Source organism: Pseudophryne corroboree, chromosome 5 (genome assembly GCF_028390025.1).
Source record: "Pseudophryne corroboree isolate aPseCor3 chromosome 5, aPseCor3.hap2, whole genome shotgun sequence".
Classification (NCBI taxonomy): domain Eukaryota; kingdom Metazoa; phylum Chordata; class Amphibia; order Anura; family Myobatrachidae; genus Pseudophryne; species Pseudophryne corroboree.
Genome location: NC_086448.1, coordinates 817,791,726 through 817,804,325, shown reverse-complemented (window position 1 = coordinate 817,804,325; position 12,600 = coordinate 817,791,726). Strand labels below are relative to the sequence as shown.

General features: G+C 45.9%; 1 protein-coding gene across 1 annotated transcript in view; it reads left to right on the top strand.

Moving 5' to 3' along the window:
• Positions 1-12,317, top strand: part of TRHR (thyrotropin releasing hormone receptor) — a 57,214-nt gene extending 44,897 nt beyond the window's left edge. The window contains exon 3 of the mRNA XM_063924504.1: positions 7,428-12,317. Within this exon, the coding sequence (XP_063780574.1) occupies positions 7,428-7,853 (426 nt within the window). The 3' untranslated portion in view covers positions 7,854-12,317. The remainder of the gene's footprint in view (positions 1-7,427) is intronic.
• Positions 12,318-12,600: the final 283 nt, after the last annotated feature.

Sequence of the window (12,600 nt, the reverse complement as noted above, 5' to 3'; positions counted from 1 at the left end):
AGCATAACAGTGCATGTTTTCCATATCTCCCTGCTGGAGCACAGGTGTACTCATTACCGACTGACACATTTTAAAAGATCCACAGGTAGTTCTAAGATTTCACTTGCGATTCTGTGGGGAGACCTGGAAAACATGCACTGCTAGTGTGTCCTGAATACCGGATTTGAAGAAAACTGATATAAGAAACTTGACTGTATGTGGACTGTTGTGGCTAAAGCATTTCTCTCTCCAGAATTATAATATTTGTACAATGGGCCTAATTCAGAGTTGATCGCAGCAGCAAATTTGTCAGCAGATGGGCAAAACCATGTGCACTGCAGGTGGGGCAGATGTAACGTGCAGAGAGAGTTAGATTTGGGAGGGTTATTTTGTTTCTGTGCAGGGTAAATACTGGCTGCTTTATTTTTACAGTGCAATTTAGATTTCAGTTTGAGCACACCCCACCCAAATCTAACTCTCTCTGCACATGTTACAGCTGCCCCACCTGCACTGCACATGGGTGGTCATTCCGAGTTGTTTGCTCGCTAGCAGTTTTTAGCAGCCGCACAAACACTATGCTGCATCCCACTGGGAGTGTATTTTAGTTTAGCAGAAGTGCGAACGAAAGGATCGCAGAACGGCGGCAACGTTTTTTTGTGCAGTTTTAGAGTAGCTCAATACCTACTCAGCGCTTGCGATCACTTCAGACTGTTCAGTTCCTGTTTTGACGTCACGAACATGCCCTGCGTTTGCCCAGCTACGCCTGCATTTTTCCTGGCACGCCTGCGTTTTTCCAAACACTCCCTGAAAACGGTCAGTTGACACCCAGAAACGCCCTCTTCCTGTCAATCACCCTGCGGCCAGCAGTGTGACTGAAAAGCTTCGGTAAACCTTGTGTGAAACTACATCGTTCATTGCAATAGTACAACGCGCATGCGCATTGCGCCGCATACGCATGCGCAGAAGTGCCTTTTTTTGCCTCATCGCTGCAGAGCGAACGAAAGTAGCTAGCGATCAACTCGGAATGACCCCCATGCTTTTGCCCAAATGCTAACAAATTTGCTGCTGCGACCAACTCTGAATTACCCCCAATGAGTAGCAAAGTGCAGTCCATTAAGAAATCTGAACATACAATTCAATGAACATAAAGTTTTCGTAGAAGATGCAGAACATTAAAGCAAGGTGGGTCATTAAGTATATTCATAATTGGAAGCCAAATTATGAAAATGGAAGTTGCAACACTTCTAAGTGCATTAATTATTCCCTGCAAACAAATATTCCACTGAATATTAAATGAAAGCACGAATTCTCCGCTCCCTAATTGCATTCTATTATGGCCAAACCATAATGACAGATGCTCATGTACATTTGCAGGTGCGATTGGTGGCAGTCGTGAGCTTACATCACATTTTAATGATAGATTTCTTGCTGCACTCTAAAACCAAGACTAAAATTTACAAAACTTTTAATTTGGTTCAAAATAGACACACTGTGAGTAATTGCACATACTAAATATACAATTATTTATAAACTAATTAAAGTGAACCTTTTTTTTAGCTTGCAATTTATAAATTGTCTATAAATAGAATGACTTTCATTGTAAGAGAATAATGACACTCGCTAAGCTTTACAATGAACCTCTACGCAATTATTTTTTGCACACTACTAACAAAATGATTTTTACATCTGTTTTAAATTGCAAAAATAATTTTATCAGCTTTATAGTAGCAGCAGGGTTGTACTGTTGGAAGCGGTTACAATACCGCCGCCAGAATCCCGAATCTCCACAGACCTTTCTTCCTCTATGGGTGTCCACGGTGGGCGGGATGCCCCTGTCGGTATATTGACGGCCGGGCTCCCTGCAGCCGGTTTTTCATACCGATCCCTGCACTGGGCCAAAGGCATACAGGGGATAACCGCGTGTGGGCACTCTACCTGATCCAAGCTCCCCCACACACACACACCTTCCAAATCAGCAGCATGGACGTTGCCATCTAGCTTTGCATCATGTGATTAGGTTATCACCAATCCCGGTCAGTCCGGTGATCAGCTGACAGTCACAGCCAATCCAGGTTCCTCCACAGGTATAAAACTCCCATACCAACAAGGCCCAGTTTGCCAGTGTCACAAGACACAGTTCTGCATGTGAGCTTTTATCTGCGCTCCTCAGAGTATCCAGTCGGGATTGCTGTATCCTGGCTATAGCTCTGAATCTCTAAGTAGCTTTCCTGTTGTTCCTCCTGATCACTAAGACGATCTATACCATCAGTTCCAGTCCAAAACCATCGGCTTCAGTCCGACATCATCGGTTCCAGTCCAATAACAAAATACCATCGATTCCAGTCTGATATTAATTTATCATTGGTTCCAGCCCAATACTATCAGTTCTAATCCAATATCAAAATACCATTGGTTGCAGTCTGATACCATCGGTTCCAGTGCAGTACCTTCAGTTCCAGTCTGATATTAATTATCATCTATTCTAGTTCAGTTCCAGTTACCATCGGTACCGGTTCTCAAAACTTAGTCTGCAAGTCATATTTCACAGTTCATTTAGTGCTACAGTAGTTGCAAGTGACCAAGACAGGGGGCTGTGACCTGCCCATCAGGCGCAGCAAATCCCAAATTCCCTTGCAGGGATCACAGGTAAAAACCACCGGCGGTTAGACTCCGTGCCCCTGCTCTAGCTCTCCGTCCAGTGCTTGGAGTTAGTTTCAGTTCACCGCTGTTCATCTCCTGATATCCTCCAATCGGGTTGGGGCTGGGCTACCGGCGGCCGGGATTCCGGCCGCTGCACTCACCACAGGTTCTATTTCCACTCTATGGGTGTCGTGGACACCGACGAGCGGAAATAGTCTCTTTTAGTTGGCATGCCGACTGTCATGATTTTCAGGGTTCGCGATGTAGGCGGAGGTATTGGAGATCGCCGGTCACATAACTACATCCCCTCCAATCCTCCAGCTATCCAGTTCCAAGTTGCAGCTGAGCTAGTGCTCTATTGATGGAAAGGAATTATGGGGGTCATTTGGAGTTGATCATAGCTGTGCTAAATGTAGCACAGCTATGATCATGAACTCAGACATGCGGGGGGACGCCCAGCACAGGGCTAGTCCACCCAGCATGTCAGTGTAGCCCCCCCCCCCCCCCACAGAAGTGAAAAGGCATCACACAGCGGCGATGCCTTTGCACTTCAAGAGTAGCTCCCGACCAGCGCAGCTTTAGCGTGCTGGCCGGGAACTACTCATCGCTTCCCGGCCCACAGCGGCTGCGTGTGACATCACTCCCCGCACGGTCCGCTGCGGGCCACTCCCCGCACGGTCCGGCCGTTTCGCCCCCTCCCGCCCATCGACCGCCTCTGCCGTTAATCAGGCAGAGGCAATTGTAGCGCAGCGACGGGCAGCCATGTGCCTGCGCACTGCCGCGCCGGCCCATGCGAGGTTCTGACCCGAACGCTACGCTGTGAAAAACTGCAGCGTGCGATCGGGTCAGAATGACCCCTATATCAGACCCTCTCCCTTTCAACACTCCACTTATCAAGCTCCTCCCAGCTCTGACACTGGTTCGGAGACACCCACATACCAGATTCTGAAAGGTACATTATCATGCATGCACTAGCAGCATTTGATACACACACACATGTTATTATTATTTTTTCAATTTATTACACTCTGAGTACAATGGCTAGGTTACTTATATTGTGGACACTATACTGGGTGGAGAGCAGAGCCCTGTATATCTGTTATTATAAGTGTTTAATGTTAATGACGCCACATGAGGGGGGAAGGAGAGGGTCTGGGGACCAAATAGCTTGTTAATGGATATGGGTATTTAAGGAGGTTCAGGACACTATGGTGTATATTTCTGTTCTTGGCTTATATGGGATAGACCTGATGTAGGTCAAGCTCAGCAAACAAAACTTCGACCTACACTGATGATGCAATCTTGTGAGTAATAAATGTGACTCTTTATTGCACCTCTAGAGCTGGTGCTAGATTGTACAAACCAACCCTGCAGACTATAAATTCCCAGAAGTACATAATATGCCACATGGAAGTGGGTGACAGGGAGAGGAAGACAGGGAGAGGGACACAGGTAGAGGGTGACAGGGAGAGAGTGACACTGGGGAGAGGTAGTAGGTGACTTTGGAGAGAGGCAGTGGGTGATGCTGGAGGGAGGCATTGGATGACACTGGGGAGAGGGAGACATGGAGGGTGAGATTGGGAGATGGAGTAGGTGATGAGGAGAGGTAGAGGTTGACAGGGAAAGGCAGTGGGTTACACTTGGGAGAGGTAGAGGTTGACAGGGAAAGGCAGTGGATGATGAGGAAAGGCAAAGGGCGACAGGGACTAGGTGATAGGCAGAAGCAGTAGATGCTGGGCAGAGGGTGACAGGAGAGAGAGGGTGAAGGGGGTGATGGGGAGAGGCAGTGGGAGGCAGGGCAGGGAGTGATTGTCAGAGGGCGACAGAAGAGACGAGAGGGTGACAGGCAGTGGGTGACGGAGAGGCAGAGGGAGATGGGCTGAGGGTAACACCAGGGAATTGAAGTGGGTAACGGGAGACAGAGGGTGACAGAGAGAGCACACAGGCAGTGGGTGACAGGGAAAGGCAATGGCAGACAGACAGATGGAGACACTAGTGATAGGCAGTGGATCACAGGGACAGGGTGACATGAGAGAGAATGTGAAGTGGAGAGGGTAACTGACAGTCTGTGACAGGGAGAGGCAGTGTGAGATGGACAGAGAGTAACACCAAGGAAAGACAGAGTGTGACGGGCACTGGGTGACAGGGAAAGTCAGTGGGTGCCAGGAGAGAGGTGACAGGGAGAGGGTGACAAGTAGTTGTCAGGGAGAGGTAGTGGGAGACGAGCAGAGAGTAAAGGGCAGAGGGTGACAATAGAGACAGGTGAGGGAGACAGGCAGTGGGTGACAGGGAGAGGCAGTGGGCGATGAGCAGAGAGTACTACCAGGGAGAGGCAGCAGATAACTGGATAGAGAGGGTTACAGAGAGAGGGTGACAGGGAGAGGCAGTGGGAGATGAGCAGAGAGTACTACCAGGGAGAGGCAGCAGATAACTGGAGAGAGAGGGTTACAGAGAGAGAGTGACAGGGAGAGGCAGTGGGAGATGAGCAGAGGGTGATGCCAGGGAATAACAGGGGGTGACAGGGAAAGCATATGTTCTTTTACCATACTTACACCTAACCTTTATATCCCCCAAATCACTTACTGTACCTGGTTCCTACAGCTGATAGAGGCAACCATCGGGACGGTAGAGAAGGCAGAAGGCTGGTACTAGGAGTAGGACCACTGCAGAGAGGAAGGTGGGAGACAGGAGAGGAGGAGCCAGCCTGAAAAACTCAGCTCATTGGTGGCTGGTCCCAGGGGAGGAGTTGGTCACAGTAAAGAACTGCCTAAATCAGAGCACAGGTGGCTTAGTTGGTACCTCAGTCATTTTGATTTGTGTTCTGTGCTCAAGCATGGGTAGCACTACTGGACTGTTAGTGTGCCTTGAGGACCGAGGTTGGGAAACACTGACTTAAGGTATAAACCAAAACTGTGTTTCATTGCTGTTGCATTTTTGAAAAATGAAGTATCTCCAGGATAAATCGAGTGGTGACCGCATGAGATATCTGCTGCAGTCCCTTTCGTTTACAAAAGCAGACCCCATAGATTTCTATGGGACCTCTTAATTGTGAAATGTACCAAGCTCTGGAGAGAGATGCCATCAGCCATTGTAGCCCATGGGCTACATTACCTATTTTTTGGGGGGGAGGGATCCTAAGGATCCCTTCCCAGTAATGTTCTCCAGCACATATTCGGCCTGATAGCTGTGCCGTGGGCCGGACCCAGAAGTAAAGTGATTGCATACAGTAAGTAATGACGTTACTTCTTACTGATATCTGGGATGGTCAACTGGCCACTCATCGGGGCGACTTTCCTTTACTACACTTTGGCTAGATTCCTTATTGATGTGATTTGAGTGTAGTACAATCAGCTACTGTATACAGTAAATTACATCCATGCCTTTGTCAACACTTGAAATTACTGGTAAATAATAGTAATATAACAGCTTTCACTGGGGTGGATGTTCTAGGACATTTCTCATACATGTCAGTAAGTGACCAACAATTATATTCCACTGCATTGCATTTCTCTGTTTAATTTATTACTCTTTTCCTTACCTCAGAAACATACCCTTTTGTTGTAGAGAACGAGTGGGGCTTGTCCTCAACATATACGTAAAACTGCAGATGACAAGTGCCACTCATCCACAAAAAAAGATCCCAAAGCTAAATTACATTTTCACCATCTGCGCTAATCACTGGTGGGAAGTCCCAGGTGTCAGTGGGGCCGTCCCGTAACAATGACATCAGCACTATTGCCAAAGCAGGGGGAAGACTGGCACCTAGGGAGATGTGGACACCCTTTTTTGAAAGAGGGCAGTCTCCTCCCAACCTGTCATCTATAAAATTAGGGGCACCCATTGTAGAAAGAGGGAGGTGCTCTCACTGAAATTATGTGGTCTCCAGTAGCAGATCTTTCTACGGGCACACAGTACTTTTGCCCGAGGCGCAGCCTTCCGGAGGGCGCCGCCGCTATCCGGAAGGCACCGCCGCCATGGCAAGATCCGCTACTGGTGGTGCCCCCCCGGTGCCGGTACTGCTGTGCGGTGCGCGATGAAGTCATCGCGCACCGCACTGCATTGTGGGAGCGGCACTTAGACACTAGGGATTGACCTCTAGTGACTATGCAGTTCTATGGGAGAGACGTCATGATGTCTCTCCCATAGATGAGAGGAGCGGCGCCAGTGGCCAGAGACAGAGGGCAGCAGCGGTCGGGAATTAGGAGCGGGGATGGTAAGTATTAATTTTTTTATTTTTTCCAAAAGCAGCACAAACTGGGGCAATGCTACTGGGGCCACAAATGGGGGCAATTCTGCTGGGGCCACAAACAGGGGCAATACTACTGGGGGCACAAATGGGGGCAATACTTCTGGTGGCACATTGACCACACCCCTTTATGAAGCCACGCCCCTATTTTTGCCCGGGGCGCGACAAGGGCTAGAACCAGCCCTGGTGGTCTCCTTAGTACTTATTGTCTGGTGAACACCTCTGAACACCGGACAGTGTTACCCAGTATATGGGAGGAAGGTCCTCTCACCCCCATAATGACACCACCAACTTTGTTGCCACCCAAACATAAAAGAGGGGAGTTCCTAATCAGCTATTGACTGGTGACCACCAGACAGTATAGCCCGGTGCTATTAAAAAATAGTTTTCCATAAATAGCAGAATGGCACATTGTGCCCTATCTCCCACATACTGACCCACACACGCGGGGGCATCCTTTGTTGATAGAGGGGAGTCTTTTTTAAAGCGGCAATCATTTACAACGCAACGCAAAACATCACATCATTGATTACTCAGTGTCTCTCTCTTTTTATCTCCGCAGGTTACGAAGATGTTGGCTGTTGTTGTCATCCTATTTGCGTTTCTGTGGATGCCCTACAGGACTTTGGTTGTTGTCAACTCTTTTCTGTCTAACCCCTACCTCGAAAATTGGTTTGTGTTATTCTGCAGAATCTGCATTTACCTAAATAGCGCTATCAATCCGGTGATTTATAATCTCATGTCTCAGAAATTCCGAGCCGCTTTCAAGAAACTCTGCAAGTGCAACAAGAAGCGCCTGGAGAAACCTGCAAATTACGGTGTCGTCCTTAATTACAGTGTGATCAAAGAGTCATCTAACGGAGGAAGCCCCGATCACTTCAGCACAGAGCTGGATGACATCACTGTCACAGACACCTACCTGTCTGGCACAAAAATGTCCTTCGATGACACGTGTCTACCTGCCGATGTCACATATGCCAGAACATAGACGACAACTGTATACAGAGAGCATGTGTATATATACAGTATTTAAATAATGCACATGAATAAGTGTCAGTTAACGAGGTGGCACTGACACAATATAATACAGGAAAAATCACAAGAGACAGTCTGTAGTTAATCTGAACTTGCTGACTGGGGGCTGCCATATTGTTCTCTCTTAAGACGGAAAGTAATTTGTTTTACATTAAGATTGCTAAAATTATGTATTTTTAACGCCTATAATTGTGGATGATTTTACTTTATACATACAGTATTTAAAATACAGGGTCGGACTGGCCCACAGGGGTACCAGGGAAACCACCGATAGGCCCCACTGCCTGAGGGCCCACTCCTTCCTCTAGGAATCAGATTCCAGACTATGCACTTGTAGTATACATGGTAGATATGTTGCATTACACTGCACTAAACTACTGTGCATTTCAAGCCTGTGTGGAGGCTGGCCACACCCCTTTGTAGGCTGGCCACACCCCTAAGTATGGGCCCCTATCACTGCATTCCCCCCTGGTGGGCCCTTCATGCCCTAGTCCGACACTGTTTAAATGTAAAGTTCATATTGAGTCATATATTCCGTTCATGGTCTTGTGTACTGTACAGAACCCTTTTAAAAACGTATAATGTCATTTTTTTTTATATTTAAATGTAAGATACACATTAGGTCTTATTTCCCATTAATGACCCAATGGGGTAGCACTTGATTTACCGACGGACACATTATCGATGGTCATTTACCGACAGTCAAAATACCGACATTCATTATGCCGACGTGTTCAAAGTGCTGACATAGTCAGAATAACCTATATTTGAAATGGCGACATGTCAAAATGCCGACATGCATTTTTAAGGAATTTTGCCCCAAAACAGACTTCGTCATACTTTACCATCCCAGTGGACCTGGAGGGGGAATATAATAGTGTGCCGAATGCAGCGAGCCATGCGAGGGGACGCGGTACAATTAGACAGTGTCCATGTTGACCTATGTCGACACTGACAAAAAAAATCCAGAAAAACTCATGTCGGTATTTTGACATGTCAGCATTTCAAATGTTGGTAATCTGATTATGTCAACATTTTGAACATGTTGTCATAATGAATGTCGGTATTTTGACTGTAGGTCAGTGACTGTCGGGATTATGACCGTCTGTATTGTGTCCGTTGGTAACACCGGCATTGAGTGTACAGAAGTGTCATAGGATTTCAATTGTACAATGTGAAAGCTAATCGGGACTCCACATGGTAAATGGACATTTTCAACATACTAAATGCCGACACAAGAAAAGAAAATGAATGAAACCTTATAAAATGTATCTGTATGTGTATGTGGTGCCTCTCTACAGATGGAACCCTCCTCATCTATCCCTTTAATAGAATTAATTGAGCCAGGGCTGTCGGATTTAATCCCTTGCTGTAATTACGTAATCCCCTGCTGTATTGTTCTCTCTCTGTATTGTATTGCAGCTGACAACAATAGATGAGAGGCTTATGCTAATAAGCCTTGGTGCACCTAGGTGCAGCAGAGAAGCCTAGATGAGCCAGGCTCCGTCTGTATGTTATGATGACAGCACAGAAGACAGAACCAAATGCAATGATCAGTTGTCACTTCCTGATTCAGGACCATGGACAGATCACACTGACGGCTATGAGAAGGACCTTTCTTCACAGTTACTACAATGAGGTGGAGATCCCTGCCATAGTCATTCTCTTTTAATAGCTCCATTAAAATTACTGTATGCCTAAAATTGCAGAATACAGGTCAGTTGACTGGGAATCATTGGTATAACTGAGGCTTGAGGCATCAAGTTATATACAGTCATACAGATGTGTACTTTTTGGTATCTGGACTATGGGTTGACATGCCTTAGGTTGACCCCATAATGTCAACAGACAAAAGGTTGACATTTACAAAAGGCTGACATGAAAGATCGACACTGGAAAATGTCGACAGGTCCATATGGTCAACGTGGCAATGGACGACACAGATATGGTCGACACACACTTTTTTGAGGGTTTTGTTCATGTTTTTGGACTTGTTCCATCCTTGACTAGCCATGTCACAAATGATGACCTTTAGTAACCGTGTGGTGAGATAACGAGACACAGTGCCAGAAGCGTGGCGAGGGGATGAATTTCAACAAATGGTGATGAAGAAACACTAACCCCAAAAATGCAAAAAGTGTGTTGACCAATTTTTGTGTTGACTATTGTCGTGTCAACCTATTGACCATGCGTCCTTTTGTCCTTGTCGACCTTTTGCAGTGTTGACCTGTTGCCCCTGTTAACCTTTTGTCAATGTCGACCATATGGGGTCAACCTAATAACTGACCCCATCCTTTGTTACTGTTGCATTGGTCGCGCCAAATAGTCCCAAGCGTCTTGATGATATCTTTCTCGCTCAAAATGTGCATCCTATTTCTACAAATAAAACAACTGTAAGAGACAAAACTATGAGGTTCCAGATGATAGGTCGATAGTCAAATGGTCGACCCCATATGGTCAACATGCATTAGGTCGACAGGTACAAAAGGTCGACATGGTCAAAATGCTGACCTGTAAAAGGTCAACAGTGCTTAAGGTCGACAGGCTCAAAAGTTTGACATAAAACAAAGAAAAAAAGATTGGCTGCGCTTATAATGTAGTAAGAGATAACCTTGTTAATGGAGAGCTGACAAACACAATAGTAATGAATAAGAATATTTATTTAAAATATTAGTATACCAATAAAGTTATAAACACAATATCTTAAAAGATTATATATGTAGGTGTGCTCTGAGCTGACCCTAAGTATCATACAACAAGTAACAATATTCACACAATAAGTTGATAATTGGTAATAGCGTTAAAAAAGAAAATTATTATAACATGCGTGTAACAGTCATATGGCTACTCACTGAGATATATCGTTCACAGGAGTGGTGAGACTACACACTATCTAAAAGTACAGAGGCAGCATGTACTTTAAGATATAGAAAAGTCCCGGCAACAGATGGTTTGATTGAGGAAGATAATTTAATTACCTCTCCTGGGCTATTAATGCCGGGCGTCCCCGGTGTGATCCACTAGAGCCCTTTCTGTGAATGAATAATTTAGGCAAGTTGCTCTGATGGGGGCTGTTCCCATATAAATATCTCTGTATTAAACGGCTTTTTCCTGGAATCTCCCGTGGGCTGGTAAAAGTCCTTTAATATGCCCACTCACGTGCAGAGAGGAGTAAGCCGTCCGGTGCCGTTAGATGCTGTTAACAGAGTTGCTGTATTTGCCGTGCATCGGCGTTAGCCAGGATTTCCAGGTGTGATGGAGTAGATTCTCTCACTGAGGCTGAAATGTCCGTAAGCGGCAGCCGCCGCTAGCAGCAGGATGGAGCCGCTCGGTGAGAAGCGCTGGCCGGAGCCGTCCGTAGTGGATACGTGCAGTGCCAAAAGTGAATGGGTCAGCAATCAGAGAAGTAATGGGAGGATCCTAACGTGTTTCGTCACGATCACGTGACTTTCTCAAAGGAATTCTCTTACTCTTACTACATTATAAGCGCAGCCAATCTTTTTTTCTTTGTTTTTGGTAATTGTTAAAGCATATACACAATGCTTTTTTGGCAGCGCTCATGATGTTGTTTTAAAAAACTATCTGATTAGGCGCTTATAGCAGATCTTGTGTAGCTTCAAAAGTTTGACATGTTCAACTGGTCGACCTGAAAGTGGTCAACACACATATGGTCGACACAAGTTTGTTTTATGCTTTTTAAAAAAAAATCTACATTTACAATCCACATGGACTACGATTGGGAATAGTAACCTGAGCGAGGCACCTTGCCCGAAATGTGTCGACTGAAGTGAGCCCGCCAGGGTACACGTTTCCACTAATTTGGTTTATATGTGGTTAAACATACAAAATTACACAAAAAACCCTTGTGTCGACCATTTACATGTCGGCATTTTTTTACTAAATCGACCGTTTGTACCTGTTGACCATTTAAGGGATCTAACTTTTTCATGTCGACTTACTGACCCCGTCGACCTTTTGACCAAATCAACCTACTGCATGTCAACCATATGGAGTCAACCTATTGACAATCAACCTATTTTTGTCCGACCGAATGATCCACACCCAAACTACGGCGCTAGATTACACTGAGCAAACTGAAGTGCAACATTTGTACATCTGTGTGAGACCGAGTCCGTATATGAATAGCTATGATGTATCGGTTGCTGCTTTTTCTCACGCCAGGTTCCTTAGTGCTTCATCTGTGACTTTGCACGTTTAGAACTAATTCCTGAGATTTATAGTTGCAGTCCAGTGTCTCTAGTGCACGGTGGGACCAATTCAGCATGAGTCGCAAAAGTGTGAAAATCGCTAATCAGCGTTTTCCCGCACTTCTGCGCAAGTACTTAGCTTGCGACCCCAGTGAAGTGGCGGTGGGGGCGGTGATGGGGCAGCATTGCAGCATTTTTGGGGCATCAACACGGCATTGGGGGGGGGGCACAGTGTGGTTAACAGTGGCAGGGGGCTACCCTAAAGATCCAAGCGCTTCGCTGTTTAGTGAAGCGCTCAAATTTTAGTGGAGGGGGTGGGGGGTTAGGGCCCGTTCTGTTGCAAATAAGATGCAAAATGTAAAGATAAATATGGTTCATTACTCCTCACGGAGCGTCTCAGATTCTCGGCGTGGAATGTTAGGGACAGATTAACGTTTGTTTGTTTTTATCAAATATATAAACTGTACTTTCAAACAATTTCCTTCTCTGGTC